The sequence below is a fragment of the Hevea brasiliensis genome, chromosome 10 (genome assembly GCF_030052815.1).
Source record: "Hevea brasiliensis isolate MT/VB/25A 57/8 chromosome 10, ASM3005281v1, whole genome shotgun sequence".
Lineage (NCBI taxonomy): Eukaryota > Viridiplantae > Streptophyta > Magnoliopsida > Malpighiales > Euphorbiaceae > Hevea > Hevea brasiliensis.
In genome coordinates, this window is record NC_079502.1 from 95,150,089 (window position 1) to 95,174,874 (window position 24,786).

The following is a 24,786-nucleotide window of genomic DNA, read 5'->3' on the forward strand; positions in this document are numbered from 1 at the left end:
AACAGCCGCAAAGGATAATACGCTTGAGATTATGAGACCAATTCCGCAATTAAAATTGAAAATTATTACAAAATTTAGAACATTTGAAATTATTATAAGATCTTATGATCACTTTTTACATTAATTGCAAAGATCGCAACAGAAAAAATCCACAAGTCGGGTCCCACCTAATAATACCTCTGAATTCAAATAATTAAGGCATCACAATGAGGATACGAGGTAACAGGTCAACTGCACGCAGCTGTTTCACTATTACAATAAAATTTTTGATAAACATATTCTAGCTGTATGCATATGATATTTACATGATTTGGGAGCTCAAACCGTGACAGTTAGGTCGTTCAGCTGTACCCACCCATAAGCACACCGATCCCTTATCTTTTGAACTGTTGATACCGCCAAATCAACCAATGGCCGAATTCTAGTCAACTCTTTCTCCACTGGTATTCTTGCGTTGTCGTCCATCTGCAAACAATGACGATCAACTTAAATTCATGATACGCAAGGCATTAGACAGCCAACTTCATTATCATTTCAGATCAAAGAAACGCAAATAACCTTTTCCATGCAACGTACGGTGTCCAGTAGATGGCAGAAATATGAAAGCTGCTTGTACAGATCTGCTTCTGTGTACTGTAGGAAACACATTTCATAATAAAATCTCAGTAACCTCATACACAGTGCAATAACAAAAAATAAAGAAGTCCTAATTTAGCAGTTTCATTCTTCAGGACAGTGGGACTTGCATTATTTTAATATCTGTTTATCACTTTGTTATTATTATGACCAATATTATTCAAATTGTGTAAATAATATGCATAAAGTATAAAATGTCACAAGAGAACATGAGAAAGCAATATGATGTTATATGATCATATAATCACTATATGGACTTATAGGCACAATTTCTTATTTAGCCAAATAATATTTTAACTTTCTTTTTTGAAAAATTTATATTTGTTTTAAGGTCTAGAGTATGCGATGAAAACCTTTCTTACTAGACGCCCATTACAGCGAGGATAGTTTGGACAAACGGTTCCTCTTTCCGAATCACCAATCAGCCGCATGTTAAGACTGCGTGTGGTATGCTTGCAAGTTTCATCATCACACTGAAAGCAAGGGAAATTGATGGTGAGATCTAATTACCCCCAAATACATCAATTCTTACCAAGCAGTTCCATAATCCCATAATAAAGTAGATTACCATCATTAAACCCTTATAGTACATAGAAACAAACCCTTCCGCTTGCCTTTTCACCTGAAATAGACAAAATTGTTCTCAAAACTCAATATTTTGAATCCAAATTTAAAGCATGTGTTTAGCCTTCCCTGGCAATTTCATTTTGCTCATGATGCAGAAAATACAAAAGGTGTCAAAGATTGTAAATAACAAGATCTATATTAGTTTGATGATTTTAATTATTAATTTCATCATTCCCACTCCAGGAAGACAGTCCAGAATTATGTGCAATTGCCCTGGCATCTGACCGTATTGATTTTTCTTTTACCTTGAGATGCACAGCAGGTGCACTGTAGAGAAGTTTAAGTCTTGTACCATTAAGTTCCCACATGAAAAGTTCAGTAAAGAATGCAGAATTCAATATATCACCTGGTTTGATATCATTGCAGCAGATATTCTGCCCATATCACCTTCTTCTGGACATTTGGGACAACGCAGTCTATGCCAGAAATTGAATGTAGATTCCTCTACTTGCTGTCTTATTGCCTTTTCACTAATTGACATGCAAATGGAACTGATGATAGCAGGACATTCAAAAGTACTAGAGCAGCTGGGACATGACAAGATCAATGGCTCACAACTTCGATATCTGCAATTCAGCTCAAGAAAAATGAATGCGGGAAAATGGAGGTGAAAAGGATGTACTGTTGTGTTAACAATTTCAGATTCATTTACATACATAATATACCATGCTTTTCAAAATGTTGATCGAGTTCCTTAAAAGATTCTTTCGAAACAATAAAAGAAGCTACACTGCTGAAATTAAATTCAAGTATGAAAGATGCTACAGGCATTAGACAATCGTATCAGTGTTAGACATAGGACATAATTACCTCTCCTCATCATTGAGGGCAAACAAAAGTGAGCTTGAAGGATCATTGCCAACGGCTTCACCTGATTTACTTTTGAACTGAACAATCATTGAAATGGTGTAGGGTTATGCTTACAGGAGAATATCAGAATCACAGCCACTAAGAGCTTCACCTAGAAGCGTGCATTTACCTTGGATGAGTCAAGGCCCAAACAATCAGCCAAACGCTCTGGGCTTGTACCCTGAATTGAAGCACATAGACGAGATACCACAGGATGAATTTGTTGTGACAAGTAGTAATCTATGTCAATCATCCATTTCCCGTCATCCATTTTCAATTCATCAGGATGCCTAGCACGCTGAGCAATTCCTGTCAAATTTCCTGAAGGAGCACCCTGTTCAGGAAAGGGGGGAAAGAGTATGAAGAATTAAATTTCAAAAGTAGAAAAGCATCATATGCTGAGTTTAGTGACCAGTAATTTGATACAAATCAGAACTACACTCCACACCTGCTCACAGCAAATGATATATGGTACTGTATCACCAGCAGAGCAACCAGTGCTGTAGCCACTTTGCTTCAATCTCAGTGCCACCTAGGAAAAAGCATACAAAGAAGAAGCTTACATAATTGTTCGTTCAAAAGGCAGAATAGACCATTTATATATGATTAGAGATCTCATTGATGATAGTTATAAACTGTTTGTCACTCACTAGAACATGAGGTTGATTTTTGGCATCAGGATAGGCTTCAGGCGGCTTAGTCAGTGTCTTTGTAATGACATATTTCTCTAGTGCTACTTGTCCATTCCTCATATCCTCCTGAATCTGTTAAATATGCAAATTGTCAATGATTAGTTAAGCTCCTCAATGACAAAAGTGAAGAAATGCAATAATGTGAAGCATAAGTGCATATCAAAAAAAAGGAAGAAGAGGTAACCACTTTGCTCAACATGCGAGATATACAACTCAAAGACGAGGGAATTTTTATTTTCCAAAAAAGTTAATAATAACTTTAGTAAATGAGAGGTCCAGGACCCCACCAACAGACCTGGTTACATTTCAATTTGAACCCAGTCCAACCAGGAACTGGAAGCAGACCAGAGCTCCACGGATCTAAACCAGAACAGGACCATTTCTCCCCCTGAACTGGGCCGGTCCAGTCCAAACCAGCATTTTATAATAATAATAATAATAATTCAATCATTGAATTGGCTCAAACCAGATTGACCCAAATCAAGAAGAGACCCTGCGTTCTAGTCCCAAACCTTCAGTTCCACGGACCGGAACCAGCCCATGGCTGGGGCTATCCTTTAAAATCAAAACATAGAATGTCTTCCCCAGTCACCTCCTATGTCAATTCCATAACACTTTACCCATAGTAATGATGATCATGATAATGACGTAAGTTTACCTTCATAAGAGAGTTATGTATTGATTCAACTACATCTTCACATGACCTGTGACCATGACAGCCAAAGACATGACAAAGGGTAGGTATGAAGTCAAAATGACAAGAAAAATAAGGGGGATATGGGAGAGGATTGACGAGAGTTGGTAATAGCATAATATACCCCCCAGACAAGATTTGAGCGAGGCAGAAATCTCCCAGTTCCTTTGATAGCAAGCTCCAGTCACGACGAACCATGTCAAGACCTTTACGTTCAATAACCTGCACCAAAAAAGTACTCCTCTGACTTTTTTCAAGAAAAAGCAACAAAAAATTGTAAAATATTTTCAAAAGAATACCTCGTACTGTGTCCCATCCTTGAACTGCAATTTGACAGCTGCATATTTTTTCTTCTTGAGAAGCAACATTCTCTTGTACAAGCCATCAAGATCAATTTCTAAACACCTATACTTCTTGTTAACCTAGATACAGATAGAGGAAGTAGCAATATGAGCTCATTTGCAATCACTATATATATTTTGATTATTAGGTTTGAAGTTTGGTCATGTGAAGCATAGACATACGGAGGCTCCAGTTAGACAAGTAGAGCACATCAGGTTAGAGGATAGAAAGAAAAAAAGGACTAGACCTAAATTGACTTGGAGGAGAGTAGTACAACATGACCTAGAAGCATTATACATTTCTGAGGATTTAACCCAAAATCGTTCAAAGTGGAGAAAGCGAATCCATATAGCAGATCCCAAATTTTTGGGATAAAGGTTTAGTTGAGTTAAGTTAAGTATTAGGTTTGAAGTTTGAACTGCAAGTTCTCTGGAAATTACTTTGGCAAAAAATAAGAACATTAAGTGAATTTGTTTGATATGGAAAACATAGTTAATGTCATTCATATTTCTCAATATGAAAACATTCTGGTTCAAATATGACAAAGAAAAAGCAGTACCATTTTGTGTTGACACCTAGCAAAAATTGATATGTTGGTTGATGTTACTGCAGATATTCCAATATTTCAGTCCATAAATATTAGTACATAACTACAACCTTACCTCCTGGATGACTTTTCCTGCAATAGCTTTTGCTTTTGAGATATCATCCAGTCCACTATGAATCATGATTGAATCTGTATCGCCATATATGACCTGCCAAGTATAATACAATGCACTCTTGAAGAGCTAAATATATGAATGATTCAATAGTGATGACACAAACATGATTGTTAATGAGTCAGTTTTTGCACAACAGTATGCAACTGTAACACATCACATATCCATTACCTTATTATACAAAGACTTACCTCTAAGTTCAAATTATTTTGAACAAGATCCACAGTACTCTGTAGAATCTCCCTCCCCTGCAAATCAGTCATGCGACTTAGCGTTGCTTAATAGTTATAAAAACATTTGGTATTAAAGCCAGTTTCTACATGCTTAGAGAGCAATACTTAGAATTTCAGCAAAAGCAACATATATCTTACTTGTAGAGTTATAAGCTCGGCAATAGGCTTGGCATAAAATCTTGAATTGGAAAATCCAAGGCATCCATACATGCTATGTCAGTGCAATTTGAGACAGCATGAAGTAAGAAGGCATGAACATTGTAGTGATAAAAAACAATCATTAGAATTAGGGGAGAAAAACCTATTTGCAGTGAGCTTTAGTGCCTGTTGCTGAATGTCGAGCTGCTGGACCTTGAGACCAGCTGCATTCTTCATCCATGATTTCACCATTCTCCTCCTCTCCACTAGATTTTTTAGCAACTACAAATAATAATAAAACAAATTACCAGCATCTACTTTTGCTAATAAAAGCAATTTTATAGTTCACATAGATATCACTCAATGCATAACATGAACAAGCTTAAGTCACTTCAAGAGGTGAAGATGGATAGCAAGCATCCCAACTTTCAACAAATGATCCACAATTAGTCACTGACTTTCCAACATTGACAAGTAAAATCTACAATTATTGGTTTTTCTCCTTTTCCTCATTTCCCATAATGTTTCTTGCAGAGTGAAGGATATTGATTTGGAGATCTTTTCTCTATTGAAGGGTGTGGATGAAGATGCAAAATAGGAAATCAAAGATTTCCTTCTGGTTTATAAATTTTCAGTATTCACAAGATAAATAGGAACTTGGATAAATCATGTATGACAATACCTCAGGTAGAACTCCAGCTGTTTTGCTAGAGGGTAAACGGGGAACTAAACCATCCGCAGATTTTTCAATTGTTGTGAAGCATATATTGTACTCCTGTAAAATCATTGGGATATTGATTCTCATAAAAATGTTGTAGAACAACTGGGTAAAATCAATCAAGTGAGAGAGATGGAGGTGGACAGAAAATGCTATTAACCTGAATAATAGAAGGGTAAAGACTATTGAAGTCCAGAAGCAACACATATTTATCATACAAACCCTTTTTGGGCTCCAAGACCAGACCCCCTACATAGGAAGGGCCTTTTTTCCTTTTTGCATGATCATTCTCTGGACTGTCATCATCAAAATTGGTATGATCAATATCCAACTCTTCAGCATTTCTTTCCTCGACACCATGACTTAATCTCCGCTTTGTCATTTTTGTTTCCTTTACATGGAAGGAATTCTTGTCTGGTACCATAAACTTCTTTGCATGAAATGCATGCAATAAGAGATACTCTACTCTCTGTGCCCTTGCACCCTGGAAAAACATATTAAATTGCAGAAAATTTACATATTGTAGGTATGTTATGGACAAATCGTGCAGGGAAAATAAACAAATAAAATAAGGTATCACAAGAACTCACTTGGAGAGTTTTACCCCAGAGATTACCACTAATATTAGTCAGCTGACGTGTTAGAGGAAGGACACTCAAATGAAACATAAGTTCCATAGATAACCAGGCATCCGTCTCACCACATTCGATCTGAATGGATCATAAACACTATGAGAACCATTATATGCCAAGCAAATAAGGAACAATTATAATTTTCACACCTTAGGTAAAGATACCCGGTGGACAATGAGGTAATATCAAGATAGTTCAAGTCACAAATATAGCTTAAGTTACTAGCTACAAACTATAATGAGTATAGAGGAAAATATGAAATTAAGATTAGTTGGAAACTTTATGGCCCATCATATTCTTTTCAGTGGTGCAAATAGTAAACAAAACTAACTGATGTTGTCAATTTCAGAAATGTGAATCATCTATTGTACATTGACCATCAAGCAAGATGAGGCCCTCAACAGATATTCAAACTCAACTAACTCTCAATCCCAGATTAGTTGGGTATGATTAAAATCTATCATCCACGTCAACGATAACGATGTGACAAATTTCGCATTACCCCCTTCACCTATTAGATCCAAAACAAAGTCAAATACTACAAAACTGGTATTACTTTTAACAGACAGACCATCTAGTTTAGCACATAATCCAATTGTTTGCCAAAGAAAACAACATAAAAATAAAAGAAATATATTCTAACAATATGTTTATGGTTAAATTACCAAAAATTACAACCTACCAATTCAATTAGAGATTTTGATGTCTGAAACATTTTGGGAATATCATGTAGAGCAATCTCCTTCCGATCTTTGTTCAGGCGATTCCTTGATAGTTGTGTCAAGGAATAACTAACCTGGATGAAAAATAGTTGCATATTTGATTAAAAAAAATAGCAGAATTACAAACTGACTTTCTGGCACAAAGTACCAGCAAAATACCTCTTTTAATAAGTCACGAGAGGACAAATATGTATCGCATAAGAGTCGACCAGCAATGCATGACATAATCCCTGGACTTGCTCCGGAACCGAACATAGCATTTCCCTTTGTAAGCTTAGGCATCACAGAACGCTTGAGACGGCCTATTTTGGACCACATGCTGCTTGGCACACGGCAAGCCTACATGAAAGGCATTTTAGGGACAATGGAAACTCATAATTTGTGCGTCTGAGGAAAAAATCAGCATAAAATTCCATTTTAGAAGTGACAAAGTGAGGAAAAAGACAATTTAAGAGTTGAAAATGTTAATCTCATCTCAAAATCCAACATCATGAAAGCGCTTACTATATTTTCTAAATGTGAAAATGCTCCGTAAAGTAAAACGTAAGAGATTAATGAAGATGTAGAATTATGTTTTGATTTAAAATCAGTCAAAGTCATGAATGTTGCATGCACTAAATGCCAGAGAATGAGGAATTGCATCAAATCAGCAGTTGGATTTCAAATGCTTTCCCTTAAGATGCAAATACAAGAGTATATCATTATTTGTTCATTACAAAATAATATAATGCCACCAATTTCTCCACCTTCTTAACCAATAACTGAGCTCTTTCTCTCCCTCTCTCTCTCTCTCCCTCTCTCTCCCCCTCCCCTTCTTGTAAAAGCACTGCAAAGATAACCACACCTGGGCTCTGTGGAGGAGAACATCCAAGTCAAACCCAGATATATTATGCCCAACAAGAACATCACTGTCCAATTTGTTTAATGCAATCATGAGACGATTCAGCAAAGCTCTTTCACTGCAGCACAATGATGAATACTTTAAAAGGCATGAACTAAATATTTGATTAAGTAAAAAACTAAAACCTTTTAGAATCATGATAAGCAAGAAAAGTTACCTGCTTTCAATGCCTAAAACATTGGATCCAGCCTTTATGTTCCTTTCAGTTACCTCTTTGGAGAATCCCATAGGGAATATTCCCCCTTCGAGCTTGCGGACAACAGTAAAATGGCTCAGAATACCAGGTTTCTTCCATTCTGAGGCCACCATGGGACTGTCAATCTGAAAAGTACAACAGCAAAAGAAGTAGCATATGTTACAATAATACAAAAAAATATATAAGAATAACTGGTAAATGCTGTGAAGTTTGGGAAGAACAACAAGCATTAACTCCAAAAACTGACAGTGTCTAAGAACACTGCTCAAATAACATAAGCAGCTTGAACACTTGGAAGCTTATGAACATAAAGCTGTCATCATATTTCTCCCCAAATTATGGTCTCATTTAAAATGCTCTAATAACCTTGTATTAAGTACTCAACTATACAATACCATCCAAGACAAAGATTAGGATTCTTTATTTGCTTGTATAATTTGCCAGAAAATCAACCTATCTCTAACATCAACAATTTCTAAACTAATATATGACTTGTACTCAAAGCTAGTCTTTATGTTCAAATTAGTAGATGAGTTAATATAAACAACATTGCATTCTTTTTCTTTTTTTTTTTTTAATCATAGGCTCTTGCAGAAAGGGCATGGACTTCAAACCCAGGATTCCCACCAAAGATTAACTCTCTAATTATGCCAACCCTAGTTGGAAACAAATATTTTACATTTATTTAGCAAGAAGCATGAACATTTGTTCTGTGAATCAACAAACTGAAAAAAAGAACAGCTGAGCCTCCTAAGAAGACAGGTACTCAAATCAAAATGAAAGTAGCACGAGCAACAAAGGCTCTAAACAAACCTTAGCCTTGTGACAACAAATGAGAGATGCAGAGACTATCTCATTGATATTCTGCTTTTCATTTATGATTGTTTTCAAATTTATTGCTGTAACAACCATTGGAGGAATCTCTATTGTGTTCTTTGAGGAAGATGACACCCTTATATCTTTTGGTGAGTCAACAGTAATCTCAAACTTGCACCAGCTCACCTGTTCAAAATTACAGTAAAAGTTGGAACATTTATAAAGGATCTTATAAGTTTAACCAAGAAGACTAGAAGTACTGATATGAAAATCTCACCCTTTGAGAAGCTGGACAAATCGAGAACTTTGAAACTGATAGCCACGAAGGTCCCTTTACCTTCCTTTTGATGAGAAAAAGCTCCAATGCACTGCATATGATAATAACATTAATCATCCCTTTCTATCAAACAAGGAAAATCATTGGATATTATTTTGCGCTCAAAAAGAAGCATCAAGAGAAGTTACCATTAGTAAGATCATAGAGAATATAAAACAAGTTCATGAGTCTTTGTTTGATATTCTTAGTAGACATGAAGATGGGTCTAAGAACTAAGGAAGTGCAGAAACATTTTTGTGCTAAAAGGATGATTTAACTAGGCAATCAAAGTAGTATATCCAACTAATCTAGTCAGCCGCTGAAAACATCACAATCTATTCTCTCCTATAGGTAGATAAGAAGGCTAAGCCAAAAAAAAAAGGCATCAGAAGAATGGTAGCACTGCAAATTTCATAATACATTTCAAGAAGCCAACATATATTCAAACAAAATAAAATGCTCATTCCAAGCTTTCCTGAGCATGTTCTTTTGGAATCTCTACCATAGCAAAAAATGTAACAGGTATGACCAAATTAATCAAAGGCAAGTAGTGTATGGTTGGAATTTAAAACTACAAGTCCATGCCTGAGTTTTGGAAAATATCAGCTCCAACAGCATACCTGCAATGAGTTCCAAGCAAAGCACAGAAAGTTTCTCCCTTTAGATCTGCTGGAAGTGGAGGTTCCTGTAGTGACAGAATTCAATTAACTAATTCATAACAGATGAAACCTAAAATACTTATAGCAACAAAGAAACACTGTGAGCATCATGGTTCCATGCAACTTCAAGAACAGCTAATTTAGAAATTTGATTGTTTATAAAGTTGGCATATAAAAATTTGAACAGAGTCATTTATAACACTTTATTTTAACAATTTGGTAGCTTACCTTGAATGGGTAGTTGATCTTAAGTACATAATTCTCCCCAGTAGGTATGTCTGATCTCTCAAATGCATATCTCCTCTGTGAGGTGTTCAATATAATGAACAAGCAACAAAATGAATCAAAAGAATATGGGGACAAAATACAAATGATGCAAAAGCATACAGCAGTAAATGTCTTTAACATGCACTTTTGGAGACATAGGAATCATTGAATTGGCAGACCTTGACTGGAGCCATGCTAAAACTAGAAACATTGAGAGTTAGCAATTGACTTGCTATTTCATTTTTTAGGCCGTATGCTACATCCTGCAGAAGAAAATAGTAAAAAAGCATTGACAGTAGCCAAAAAATAAAACAGAACAAATCAGAAGAAGAAGAAATGTTTTTTTAATAAGATCTGCATGTGTGTATGGGAATATACCTGTAACCTTTTACAGTACTCAGAAGGAGAAATCTGTGACTCTTCAGCTTCTTTCTCCAGCTTAATCATCTCTTCAGTATGAAAAACGGAACCATTTGGAATAGCATAAACGCATCGCTGCATGTTCTTTACAACCACACAGCAACTGTGATAAGTATTTGCTGCTTTCACCTACATTGCAATGTCAGATATCAACAAGTTTACATTTCCTGCAAATGTGATAAATAACACACTTAAGAAATAGATAAATGTTATGAGACAATATGGCAGAAAATCTTTTTTCCTTTTTTTTTCTTTTTTGTTTTGGGGAAGTGTCAAGAGTTTAGAAGTTTGGGGAGTAAAATGTAAATTTTAGGGAGTTTCATGTGATCTCAAGATTCCCAATAAGTTGAATGGAAAATTTTATCGTTAAGCCATACGGCCGGCCATGTTATATGGTAGTGAGTGTTGGGCACTGAAGGAGTCGTATGTGTCTAAACTAAGAGTTGCGGAGATAAGAATGTTAAGGTGGATAAGTGGTCATACTAGACTAGATAAAGTCCGTAATGAGAGTATTAGAGAAAAGGTAGGAGTGGTGCCAATTGAGAACAAGTTGAGAGAAATGAGATCGAGGTGGTTTGATCATGTGAAGCGTAGACATACGAGGCTCAAGTTAGAAAAGTAGAACACATTAGGTTAGGTTAGAGGATATAAAGAAAAGATGGGATAGGCTTAAACTTACTTGAAGGATAGTACAATATGACCTAGAAACATTACACATTTCCTATGATTTAACCCAAAATCGTTTAGAGTGGAGAAAGAGAATCCATATAGCCGACCCCAAATTTTTGGGATAAAAGTTTAGTTGAGTTTTATATAATTTTACTGGTATGATAGCTCAGGCATAATGATGTCTCCCCCTGCCACACCCCGTTGTACTTCTAACGCTCTCTGAGAGGGTGCCTAGTTGACTACCGTAGAGCGACCGGTATAGCTAGCCACTGTCACGATGAGTTTTTGTCCTTACATCAATTGCACCTCCTGCCTGTAAGTGATGTAAGAATAGAAACTCACCATGCCTGTAGTTAACTAATCACTCCCGCTCTTTCACTCCCCCCCCCCCCCCTAAAGAGCTTTAGGAACAGGGAAAAGACATCAATATGCTTAAGCCATCGCACCCCTAAAATTACATAAATGGAATTAAATACAAAATATCACCTTTAGGAGGATATCTAGCACCGCCAAGTGAAATTTCGTTATTTTTCTTACCAAAATGGAGAATCATCTGAAACTTCATAAACACTTTGTTCCATTATTTTGTCTCAAAAACTAAGCAGTAACTTTCTTCATCCTTAGTTGGACATATAACCTAGTTGCATTTCTAGTATAAAAAATCAAATAGATGGCATTGCACATTTGCACTAAGGCCATTTAGAACTTAATGCAAAAGCCAGTTACAGATAATGTAAATTACCCCACTGCCATAGTTAGATGGTCAGCCAAAATTGTTGCTGTATCAAAGCTTAATTCAGATTGTATGTAAAATGCCTAAAATAGGATTTTTCATATTTTAAAACCATAACGTATTACCTTCCCAAAGAGATAAAGTGTACCCATATTAGCACCAAAAACCTCCTCATGAACATCAATTATGTAAAAAGGCAGCGATCCATCAGCCTCCAGCTCAAAATCCGATTGCTCTTCACTGCTTGACCCACTTTTAAGCTCCTCAGTACTACTGTCAACGATTCCATTTCCAACGCTCCTCACTGCCTGCCAGTCAGCTATTGCACTCAAAGCAGGATCTCTTTCCTCCACGGTAATCTTAGCATTAAGTGTATGTCCACCCTCCTCCTTTTTCGCCACTGGCTCCGCTTTCACTTCAATCAAATTTTCCACTTCCTCAGTAGCCACTCCTCCACTAGCTTCCGTATCAAACGATTGCTCTATTGCTTTCTCCTCTTTGACTTCTTTAATTAACCCTTTTCTCTCATTAACATTACTATCGCTCCCAAGACTAAGCAGACTATCACCATTATTTGTGATAACCCTATTCAATTCAGTAGTCACCGCCAAATCAACATTGCTAAGAACCTGATCCTCGGTCTTAATTGGCGCGAAATTCTTCAGAGTCAATTGGCCCCTTCTGCGTCTCTCTCTATCAGCCTCGTCAGGTGCAAACTCCGCTATAACATCATCAACGATATTTTCACAATCCAAACTCTTAACCTTACCAGAATCCTTATTTTTAAACACCGTCGAGGTGAACATCGCCGATATTCTTTGTTTCCCCATCATTGCCGCCGCCGCTGATAATGAAGAATTAACCTTCTTTTGTTGCGTCTCTTTCTCTTTCTTTTCTGTCTTTTTCCTTTTTGGTCTCGTATTTGGCTCGCCGCCATCCGATTCATCAGATGATGGAGGGAGGCCAGCCAGGGACCAGTCCTCCTCTTGGCCCTCGTCGCCATACCCGAGGCCATCGTCATCGACAATGAAGCCTTGGGCCTCCTCCCGACGGCGTGCCACGAGCTTGTCATAATCATCCTCAGATACTGTGTCATATATCGGAGTCTCCACCTTGACGTCGTATCCGCCGCCATTCTCAGATCTACGACCACCTCGGCGTAGGGCTTTTAGACGCTCTAAGGCTTCTGCTCGAGCCGTGGCCTCGGCTCCCCTGCTCCGTCTCCTTCCCGCCGCAACTGACTGTTCGTCGGCCATTTCTCTCTGCCAATGGATCAAGTGACTAGGGTTTTGCAGTGAGAGAGATAGAAGTGAAATTACTTTTAGTCTTGGTGGTTATTATTGGCGGGAAGTTTCAGAAAATGAAACGGGTTTGGCGCCAACAGGCGTCGGATATTTGTAACTTTCACGCATCATATGGGAAATGGGACTTAGCCCAATTTTTGATTCAGTTTGATGCACTGGATTTTTGTAAAAATATAATATTTATATAAAATTATTAATGGTGTATCGCTATTCACACAGTGTGTATGTCTATTATATATGGGTTATCACCTTAATTATTTAAAATTATTTGTGTTAAAATTCATTTAATTTTATTACAAAATTTAACTCAATGATTTTATGGTAAATTTTATGTGTTTTGAGTAAATTTAAAATGATATAAGTAATTGAATTCTTTTATTTAGAAAAAATGAAAAGTAAAATTTATATTTTTAATTTGGTTTTATTTATAAAGAAATAAACATACTTTAATTAGAGATATTTTAAATTTTTAACATTGTTTATGCATATCAATGCACTACAAAAAAAAAATATTAGATTTAATAAAAAAAATTTAATACCATAAAATTATAGCAATAATATATAAATTACTGTATTTTATTACTATAAAATTATGACTCTAAATATTTTACAATAAAAACGTGATTATCATAAAAAAAAAGTGATTATCAATAATAATTATTACTAAAAAAATAATAATAACATCAATTTTTTCTTTTTTTAGTTATCATTAACAATAATTATTGATATTATTGCTGTATATTATTTTATATACAATAAAATTAATATTGTTATAAAATTTTTTTATAAGTTCTAACATTTATTGTATTGATGTGGCAATATAAATCTAGTGAAATAATATTTCTAATGCATTTGAAGTCTCACATATAATGTAATTTTTTTAAAAAAGATGAAAAATAAATTAAGCATTTTAATGAGAATAATTAATAATTTTGTTTATTTTAAAGCACAGAACTTCAAAATTTATTATGAAGGCCAATAAATTTACAATAAACTAAACAAAAATTTTCCTCACTTTCGGTTTTCTTTCCCATATTCTCTCGGTTTCTTATGGCCCAATTGCACCGCTTTCACAATAAATCTAAGAGAAATTTCTCTTTTAGTCATGGGAATGTGCGCTCTCTCGTAACATCCTTAAGTTTTAAAAATTATTTATTTTATATATAAATATTAATATTTTATTATATTAAAATTTTATAAATTTATTTGAAATTTTTTAAATTTTATAAATCGAGTTTTATTTTTTAAAACCAATAAATTTTGTTGATTTTTAAAATTAATTTAAAGATCACGTATCAAAACTAAAAATATTTTTAGACTCTAAAATTTTTTTTGAGTTTTCTAAACTTTTTTCAAAATTTTTGGGTCTCATTTTTTGTCACATAGTATAATAAAAATTTAATTTATGATATTTTGAATCAGATCGGCCGAATCGAACCAAATCGGATCAGACTTATCGAATCAGATCGATTTTTTTTTCTTCTTCTTCCTTCCCGCGTCGCGCCTGCACTCCCTCCCTCTCCCTCTGTTTGCTGGTTTTTCAACCCCACAAGTGCACAAATCGCTAACAAGTAATAAAGTAGTGAGTGAAATATCATTTCTATGAGGAATATAGTTAGCAAGTACCAAGCTACACAGCAATTTTGACTGTTTAGGCTATCGAATATAGATAAATAGTGAATTAAATCTATTTTAGATGCTGAAAATAAATTTTGAATTAAACTATTTATAAAAGCAATTCCAAAATTAATATTTCACACTGTAACCTTACTATGGATTTGAATATTGTCTAGTCATCGGATTGAGAATTGTTACTTTGATGGAAATTAATCCTAAGATATCCTAGGTCCTCTCTCAAAGCACCTAAAGTGTGTTTCAACTAGGATCAAACCCTACTAAAAACCCTTTAAGATCTATAATTAATTATGGAACTCTACGAAGGATTTCAGCCTATCTCTATGTCAGATTTCCTAAGTTCAATATTCTGATTTTTTCGACACTAACTTTCACCTTTCAGTCCTTTAATTAGTATATTATATAATGTCTAAGTGGGTATCAACACATAGATTGCATTAAAAACATAAAATATTAAATCAAAGAACAAAACTCAAATCCAATAAATAAAACTCAATATTGATCCATAATAACGATTGTCGCAAGGAGTTTTGCGGTCGCCTGAACGAACCCTCACCGAAGTGGGAAAGAGTGAGGAGTCGCCACTTTAATTTTGAGGGAAATTAAAGAAAACTATTTGTGAAAATAAATTAAAATGAAACCACTTCAAAACCGAGATTCTAGGTTCGGGGTCCGTAAATGGGTGGGAAAGTTGTTAGGCACCCCACCTCGTCCCTCAATAAGGGTAAGCAGATTTAACTTCGCGTTGTTTATAAATTAGAATTGGTAGTTAGGAGGGCTTGAATGGAAATGTTAATCCTTTTGACAAAAGGAATATTTGATTTTTCACTAATTCGAATTACTCATATACATAAGTAAATGAGACAACCTTAGTGAGTTACTGTTGTATGTTAGTTTTGTTTGAAGGGCTATTTTATTATAATTCAATTTTGGGAATTGGATAAGAACTCTCCTTCGATTTCTTTTGAATATTTATTTAAATTTTTAGATTGAGAACCGGATGAGAACTCTCTTCCAGTCTCTTTTAAACATTTTTTTTAATTTTAGATTGAGAACCGGATAGGAACTCTCCTCCGGTCTCTTTTGAATATTTGTTAAAACTTTGGTTGAGAACCGGATAAGAACTCTCCTCCGGTCTCTTTTGAATATTTGTTAAAACTTTGGTTGAGAACCGGATAAGAACTCTCCTCTGATCTCTTTTATTTTAATGGCAGTCGGATAAGGATTTTTCCGACCTCTCGAAGTTTAATTTCAATTACACCTCATAAGAGCCTAAGACTAAGGGTTTTGGCATTCGAAGATGACGGGGATCGGAATAAGGCTCCTTTTAACTCGTCAGTACCTTGTGACTAGACCAGGGACACTAAACTGAATTTCCCGATCTCCTTATGTGGTCGCCTTACCAGTACCCTCTGATACCTAGTTTATTCCATTTATTTATCTAAGGTTCGGTTTTATCCTGCCTTGGGACGTCTTACCCGATTGTTTTTTTTTTGGGTTATTCCAGTGATTCGGCCTAACTATTTTCCTGACTTATCACTTAGACCTTTCATTATTTTTAAAGAGACCCTTAAGATACCATTACCTACATTTTACCCGACCCTTTATACACTACTCGAGATTAGAAGACTTACATTCGAAAATAACAAAGATTAACAAAAAGGATGGACTGATCAACAAAGAAGTAAACCCGAGAGTAACCTTCTTCATATTCTTTAGCGCGATATAAACTTAGAGAAAACTATGTACATAAAAGAATAAAGGAAATACGTAAAATAAGAACGAGCAATTAATGAAATGGCAATAGGAGCACTCACCTGTAGGGAGCCGAATCTACTAAACTAAGTATGGAATGACCAAAATGTAATAGGACTGCAGATTGATAACCGGAAGGTTAAGGTTCGCCTTGAAACGAAAGATGCTTTGCTAAAATGTCATCGGGTCGAAATAATAGCTGAGTTTAAATGAGGTTAAGCCTGAACAATGGGAGTGGAAATAAAGAAAACAAAGAGCTGAAAATGAGAGCACCACAGGATAATGAACGAACTGAAAATAGAGAGTTTCAATATTCAAGAATCCCTTTGCAAGAAAACACTCTAGAAAACTGGTTTCAAAAGTTTTTTCTTATGAAAGCTAAAAATAGCAGAGTAACGAACTGAATTAAGTTTCAGAGTTCTTCCACTATAGTCATCACCCTTTTTTTTTGTCCTTTTTTGAACAGTTTTCATGCAGGTATTTATAGGAACCGGGTGCTCCCCCTGAAGGGCCAAGATTTATTTTTAGGGAGATGGAGGGTCAGGATTTCGAAGAACATGATCTGAGGCTCATGAATTAAAGAGAATCAGAACAGACGGTCGAGATCCCCTTCAGAATATTTGTCCTTTTCCTCTTCTAATCTGATGGTCCCAAATTCTCTTGTCTGAGGCGATCCGAGGGCTAGGAGTGAAAGGCGCTGGTCTTGTCGTCTTCTTCTTTGATCCAAGGGCCCCGGGCTCGTCCTTACAAGTCGGATCAACGGTGGAGATTGGAAGGTACAGCGCTGTCATGACATATTCTGGCACCGCCGCACGCGGCGATGTCTGGCGATTAGGCGTGCGGTTGAGATTTCACCTGCAACGCTTTAACTACCTCGGCTCTGATTATGACGACAGCGGTAGGCGTCTTTTCCTCTTTGTTTTCCGCTCTCTCCTCCTTTTCGGTCTTTTCAACATGCTGCTTTTCCGATCTCTCATACCGGACTCTTCTTTTCCGATCTCTCCTACTCTAGTCCTTTCATCCGATTCAGTTGAGTCAAAGCATTAATTTCCCTCAATTCTCGAAGCGACAGCTTCGTTTTCTGCTTAGCAATAAATGCTCAGATTTTCCTATATATATACCTTCAACCGGGAAGCCCTCTGTATTTGATTTTCTCCTCTTCCTTCTCACACATCATGTTCTAATTGCTCCGGCAGTAATCCCGGCCATGATGGTGGCTTTTGATCTTTTCCCGATCGTCCTTTTTATCCCCCGACTGAAAATTTACGATCCCGGTGATCGGAGAATTATGATAACCTCATTCGATGATAGTGGGAGAACCGGACTAACTTACCGACCTGGATCGAGGACCTCGATCTCATTGATCTCGAATCATTCGACCGATACAAATGGCGAACTGATTTCGGGCGAGAAGACTGCTAATATTCCCCTTAACACCGGTGAATGCTCCTTGGCGTTCATCTGGCTCCTCACCGCACTGGGTGTTCCGACAGCGGCTCAGTTTCGAGCGGTAACTTTGATGACGACCTCTCTCATTCTCATGAGAGTCATAGTCCCCCCATCTAAGCTGTACATCTATCCGATGTCAACAAAGGTCTCTGATCAAACACATCTTTTGACTCAGCCACGAGACTAGGCTTTGACATAGGCCTTTTAGATAGGATGTTCCACCGGTCTCTAGAGATCGCCCAAATGAGGTAATTTTACTTTCAATGTAATCTGATCTCTAGAGATCGCCCAAATGATGTAGTTAAACCTTTAATGTAATCCGATCTCTAGAGATCGCCCAAATGATGTAATCAGATCTTTTCGGAAATAAAATTTATTTTGACAACTGTCATTTTATTATTATTGCATTGATTATTTTCCGATCTCTGATGTGTTCATCCGATCTGGTTCCTAACCGAACAACCATTAACTGATCCGTACTTCCAAACATTCGCCTTAATTAGCCGATCCCTAACTAGCCGGTCTCTTCCTTGTGGAATTTTTGGAATATTCGTGAGACGTGTCGTACCAAGAGTCCCGCTAATCGATGCGTTGTTCGAACATCGTGAGCATTAAATGCTCGGACGAGTATAAATAGGGGTGGGGTTAGCCAGTTGCTCCCTTATGTCATTTTCAATCTCTCGCGAACAACTTCAAAATTCTCTCGTTTTCTCAAGTTCTTCCGACACCGATCAATCTCCGGTAAGGGTTTTGATCCTTCTTTTAGTTTAAATTATTTATTTCCTTTGAAAATGAGCGGCGCCGAAGGTCAGAGAGCGACGAGCCCCCCTTCCATTCAGTTCTCGTGGTCGTCTGATGAAGTAGAAGTGGTCGGGCCAAGCGCGCGACCCGAACCTCCTAGGGTCTCCGTTCCAGCTCGGGGGCAAGCAGCATCATCAAGGCATGTACCTTCTTTAGGGAGGGAAAATCTTCCCATGGACGAGTTGCCATCGGTCCTTCAAGAAATCGATCTGCAGTCGTTTAGCCAGGAGTATAACATTCGGCCTGATTCCTACGAGTTGATTAGGTGTCACGGCGATCTTCGTGCCGATCACTTCTTTGAGGGGGACGATATGATCATGGTCTACGAAGAACAATTAAAAGCCGGTCTACGGTTCCCTTTGGATGACTTCTTCAAGGAAGTTTTAAAATATCACCAAGTGTGCATCGCCCAAGTTCACCCGAACTCGTGGCGGATCTTAGTAGCCTTCCAAGGCCTATGCCGAGCTAAGGGGCTCCGACCTACAGCTAAGGTATTCACCGAACTGCATAGATTAACTCGTCAAAAGGATGACAAGTATTGGTTTTTCCAGGCGAAGCCACATTGCGGGCTCTTTACTGATCTGCCCTCTTCCCTGAAGAATTGGAAGAATCGCTTCTTTATCCTGAGGAGCAAAATTCCGAACGGTTTTGAGGGTTTCCCACGTAGCTGGCTACACTAGGGTCCCTTGCTTCCAAGGCACCTCGCCCTAAGTAGGGAAGAGGGTGCAATGGCGATGGAGTTGAAGGATCAGGCGTCCAGAGAGAAGTTCTCTTGTTTGGATGCAGTGACGGTCGAGCTACATCACTGGACAATGGAGTTGATAACCTGCTAAGATCGCGAGTTTCAGCTCTCTGACCTCGGCATCGGTATTTTCTATATCTCAGATCTTTGGACCTTAGCGATCTCACTGACCTCTTCTTTGTGCAGGTATGGCAAGCGGCAAAGCTTCCAAGGAAAGCCGAAAGCGAAAGAGGGAGATATCCCGGAAGGTACGGGAGATGAAGCGGGCTGAGGAAATGCAGACACCCAGGCATGAGCCCGGGGAAATTCAAGGGGGCCCGTCTCAACCTTCAGGACCGCCGATCATAGAAGCGGTCTGATCTCCCCCTCGCCAAGAAGAGCCGCCTCCACCTCCTCCAGCTGCTTCGAGCGCGGAAGGGGGTCCTTCTCAACCTCCTGTAAGGCCCCTTTCTCGAGCCGCTCAAGTTCTGATCTACTCGCTGGAGAAGAATCGGACTGTTCAGGAGAACCCAGGTTTTGCCAAGGTATTGGGGTCCTCCATCTGCCTATGGGAGGATCGAGACAGGCTGTCCCCGGACAACCTTGACGACATCCTGACCCGATCTATGAGCCTGAATGTGGAATGTTTGGTGAACTAGCACATCGTCCGGGAGAAGGCTCATCGCCTGGGTAAAGAGGGTGAGAGGATGGGTCATGAAGCGGCTTCCCTCCGATCCCAACTGTCATCCGCTCAGAACTACATATCACAAATTGAGGGGCGAATGAAGTTCTATGAGGATAAGCTGGCCGAGCAAGCTCATGTTCTGGCCGAGCGAGATCATGCTCTTGAAGAAGTTCAGGCGCTCCGAGCCGATGAAGTTGCTCGCCTTACTGAGGAGCTCAGAGCAAAAGAAGAAGAGGCGATGACAGGGGAGGCCGGCGCTTATGTGAGTGCTCACAGGGATCTCTTGGCCGAGCTCAAGAAGCGTTATCCCGAGGAGGACTTCTCCTGGATGGTCGACCTGGCTCCCCAAGACGAAGAGGAAAGCGAGGAGGAGGCCGAAGGTGAGAGAGGGAACGAACCAAATGTAGATCAGGCTGGGGGTGATCCTCCAGCCGAATGACTTGTACAAATTTAATATGAAATGAAATCCCCTTTTTGTTCAGTGAATGGTTGTGATCGGAAAATCTCTAAATTACTTAAGCACTTGGTTGTCTGAGCATATCGAAACAACTAAAAGTGATTATTAACCTAAGTGTGAGAGATCGAAAAACACATTAAGCATGAGATCGGTAAGGAACCAACGCTAAACGGGACTTGATTAAAATTGAAAATCTGGCTTAAACACTTAAGATCGGGATCATCATTAAACCGGATTGGAACCTTAACTTGATTATTCCTAAACTTCTAAAAGGGAGATCGGCGAATAAAACTGGTGACAAAAAGATCTGGTGTTGGTTCAACTTCGTTTGACAAGAGAGATCGGGAATGTAATTGACTGGTCAGAAGATTTGACAATTGGTTTGAGAGGTCGGTGAGTGATTTGAGAGACCGGTAAGGCTTTAACTGACATGAGAACTTAGCATTGATTCAATTCCTTGTGAGGAGAGATCGGAAATGTGGTTATCTGGCAAAGAAAGATCGAAAATGTAATTGGCTGGCAAAGGGAGGCTTAGTGCTGGAGATTAGTTTCGAAGTTTATTGATTCTGGGGATCGGCCAAAATATGGTGTCGACAGCTGCCCCTCTTTACATAATTTCTATTAAAGGGAAAAAATTTTCCCGTGTAGGAATTATGTAAAGATTCAGACCCATATTTTGGGCGGTTAGGTGTTCAAGGTTAGGAATCTAAAGCCTACTTAAATTAGTGACCTAGAGATTTGTGACAGAAGTTAAAATGCTAGAAAATTAAAATCAACTTAGATCAAGGAACCAGAGGTTGATTGACAAGAAATTTAAAATGCTGAAAATTAAAATCAACTTGGATCAAGGAACCAGAGGTTGATAACAGGAAATTTAAATGCTGAAAATTAAAATCAACTTTGATCAAGGAACCAGAGGTTGATTGACAGGAAATTTAAAGTGCTGAAAATTATAATCAACTTAGATCAAGGAACCAGAGGTTGATTGACAAGAAATTTAAAATGCTGAAAATTAAAATCAACTTAGATCAAGGAACCAGAGGTTGATTGACAGGAAATGAAAATCAACTTAGATCAAGGAACCAGAGGTTGATTGACAGGAAATTTAAAGTGCTGAAAATTAAAATCAACTTAGATCAAGGAACCAGAGGTTGATAACAGAAAATTTAAAGTGCTGAAAATTAAAATCAACTTAGATCAAGGAATCAGAGGTTGATTGACAAGAAATTTAAAATGCTGAAAATTAAAATCAACTTAGATCAAGGAACCAGAGGTTGATTGATAGGAAATTAAAATCAACTTAGATCAAGGAACCAGAGGTTGATTGACAAGAAATTTAAAATGCAGGAAATTAAAATCAACTTAGATCAAGGAACCAGAGGTTGATTCACAGAAAATTTAAAGTGCTGAAAATTAAAATCAACTTAGATCAAGGAACCAGAGGTTGATAACAGGAAATTTAAAGTGCTGAAAATTAAAATCAACTTAGATCAAGGAACCAGAGGTTGATTGACAAGAAATTTAAAATGCTGAAAATTAAAATCAACCTAGATCAAGGAACCAGAGGTTGATTGACAGGAAATTTAAAGTGCTGAAAATTAAAATCAACTTAGATCAAGGAACCAGAGGTTGATAACAGGAAATTTAAAGTGTTGAAAATTAAAATCAACTTAGATCAAGGAACCAGAGGTTGATAACAGGAAATTTAAAGTGTTGAAAATTAAAATCAACTTAGATCAAGGAACTAGAGGTTGATTGACAAGAAATTTAAAATGCTGAAAATTAAAATCAACTTAGATCAAGGAACCAGAGGTTGATTGACAGGAAATTAAAATCAACTTAGATCAAGGAACCAGAGATTGATTGACAGGAAATTTAAAGTGCTGGAAATTAAAATAAACTTAGATCAAGGAACCAGAGGTTGATTGACAGGAAATTTAAATGCAGGAAAAATAAAATCAACTTAGATCAAGGAACCAGAAGTTGATTGACAAGAAATTTAAAATGCAGGAAATTAAAATCAACTTAGATCAAGGAACCAGAGGTTGATTGACAAGAAATTTAAAATGCTGGAAATTAAAATCAACTTAGATTAAGGAACTAAAGGTTGATAGCAGGAAATTTAAAGTGCTGAAAATTAAAATCAACTTACAAAGCAGGTCCGACACGCGAAGTTCTTCCCCGATGAAGTGTACTTAACAGGATCCTGAAGGCCAATGATTAATGGAGGACGAGTTACAATACTTGACCTACAATCTCTTTTTTTCGGATGCCCCTTTTTAGTTCTTGACTTTCTCCTTATTCTGCGAAAAGCGCCCTTGCGGGTTTTCACTTTCCTTTCGTCCATTTGACTAGAAGTGCCCTTCCAGGTTTTCACCTCTAGTTTTTTTTTTTTTTTTTTTTTTTTAAGTCGTTCCCTGCAAATCTCATAGCAAAGTACGTGAGGTTATCAATTGTCAAATCCTAATCTTATGACAAAAATTTTAACTGATTAATAGCGCATTAAATAATGAGATTGCAGAAGGATAATGTTAAAGTATAAGGGGAAGATAAAAACATAGGGAATGAAGTATGACTTTATTACGGTTTTAATAAAAACAAAGATAGGGTTTCAAAGGAAAAGGGTACAAGGATAGATCTCACATATTCCTTGTGGTTAGCTTTGAAGTTCCATAACTGCCATTATTTCAAGTACTCTACTGACGGAGAATCATGTCGTGATGGTTTATTTTCCTTCCCTGGTCCCATATCTTCTTCCTTATTTCTCCATTTTCTGGTTCTAAGGGCACCCTTTTGGGTTTTCACCCTTAAATTTTTTATTTTTTTTTATTTTTTTTGGCTCGCTCTTTCAGGACGCCCTTTCGGGTTTTCATTCCTCACTCATTTTACAGAAAGTGCCCCTTCGGGGTTTTCGCCTTCTTTCACACATTTTGCTAGGAGCGCCCTTTCGGGTTTTCACCCCTACCCTTTTTTTTTTTTTTTTAGGCATAGTATCTTGTGGGGGTGGGGGGCGTGAGGCGAAATATCATCCATTAAAATTCTATAAAATGCACCAGGTAATGCCCAGGAAAGATGGTGGAGTCACAATGGTCTCACTTAAGTACCACCTCCTTAGACAGCATTTCCTAGACATGCACTTCATACAATCCTAATAGAATCAAACCACTGGTAAGTACCGTCTTCCCATAACACTACCACGGTACTAAGGATTTATGCCACGAAGGCATATATAGACAGGAGTCGCCACCCGGGTAATAACCGGGACATATTCAGTGTTTCTTCCGAGGGTCATGGATGGCAACTTACTCCTTGCAGAGTTTCCACAACCGTCATTACCATAGCCCAATGTCTAGGTTCGGGATAGTGGGTACGTAAGGGGAAGGTGTTAGGCACCCCTTACGCCTGGTCTAACCTCGTTAATTCGAGTGCCAGTCCTCTACTAATGTTTCTAGAAGTCTTGTTTATTATTCCTTTATTAAACTTTTATCCTAAAAAATGCAATTCTAATCCTACACACGCAAGTAATTCACAAAAGGGTTGTTGTTTACACACAATTTTCATGCACAAGTAATTCCTATCTATGGGGTTGCTAATTATTTAAATGATATTTACCAGATGATTAAAATTAATTTATTATTGAGAATTTAATTTACAAACAAATTCAATTTCAAATAACCCTACGTTTCTATCTAACCTAATTAATTAATTTTCACCAAGTTACCCTAAGGATAATTGAACTAAGTTAATTATGTATATGTGTAATTTATTCTAATATCACATAAGGCCCAAACAATCACAACCTAATAAAGATTTCTAACATGCAAATTTATTTTACAATTACCAAGTATTAAATTAAATTTATTTACATGCCAATGTTAGTTTAATTTACAAACAAGATTAATTTTAATTTACAAAGTATTTATTTAAATTAATTACATGCAAAAGTCAGTTAAATTGAAAACAAAGTTAATTTTAATTTACCAAATAAAAGTTCTATTAT

At 37.2% G+C, this 24,786-nt stretch overlaps 1 protein-coding gene across 1 annotated transcript; it reads right to left on the minus strand.

Moving 5' to 3' along the window:
• Positions 1-21: 21 nt before the first annotated feature.
• On the minus strand, positions 22-13,375 carry LOC110646311 (DNA polymerase alpha catalytic subunit). The gene is made up of 30 exons (XM_021799712.2): positions 12,105-13,375; positions 10,536-10,706; positions 10,337-10,420; positions 10,119-10,193; positions 9,852-9,916; positions 9,193-9,283; positions 8,913-9,101; positions 8,061-8,224; positions 7,847-7,961; positions 7,162-7,341; positions 6,963-7,076; positions 6,239-6,358; positions 5,809-6,132; positions 5,613-5,705; positions 5,094-5,212; positions 4,931-5,003; positions 4,751-4,807; positions 4,503-4,595; positions 3,798-3,920; positions 3,623-3,720; positions 3,463-3,508; positions 2,763-2,876; positions 2,561-2,644; positions 2,243-2,446; positions 2,074-2,150; positions 1,610-1,829; positions 1,205-1,258; positions 990-1,109; positions 559-633; positions 22-465 (listed from the first exon to the last, which is right to left on the minus strand). Exons 1-30 carry the CDS (start codon positions 13,233-13,235, stop codon positions 319-321), a joined length of 4,620 nt encoding a protein of 1,539 aa, XP_021655404.2. The 5' UTR covers positions 13,236-13,375; the 3' UTR covers positions 22-318.
• Positions 13,376-24,786: the final 11,411 nt, after the last annotated feature.

Excerpts from the sequence above, each read along its gene's own strand:
- LOC110646311 (XM_021799712.2), bottom strand. The coding sequence starts at position 13,235 with ATGGCCGACGAACAGTCAGTTGCGGCGGGAAGGAGACGGAGCAGGGGA. Across the intron at positions 4,596-4,750 it reads AAAATAATTTGAACTTAGAG|GTCATATATGGCGATACAGA; the intron begins GTAAGTCTTTGT and ends TATACTTGGCAG. Across the intron at positions 3,721-3,797 it reads AGGATGGGACACAGTACGAG|GTTATTGAACGTAAAGGTCT; the intron begins GTATTCTTTTGA and ends TTTTTGGTGCAG.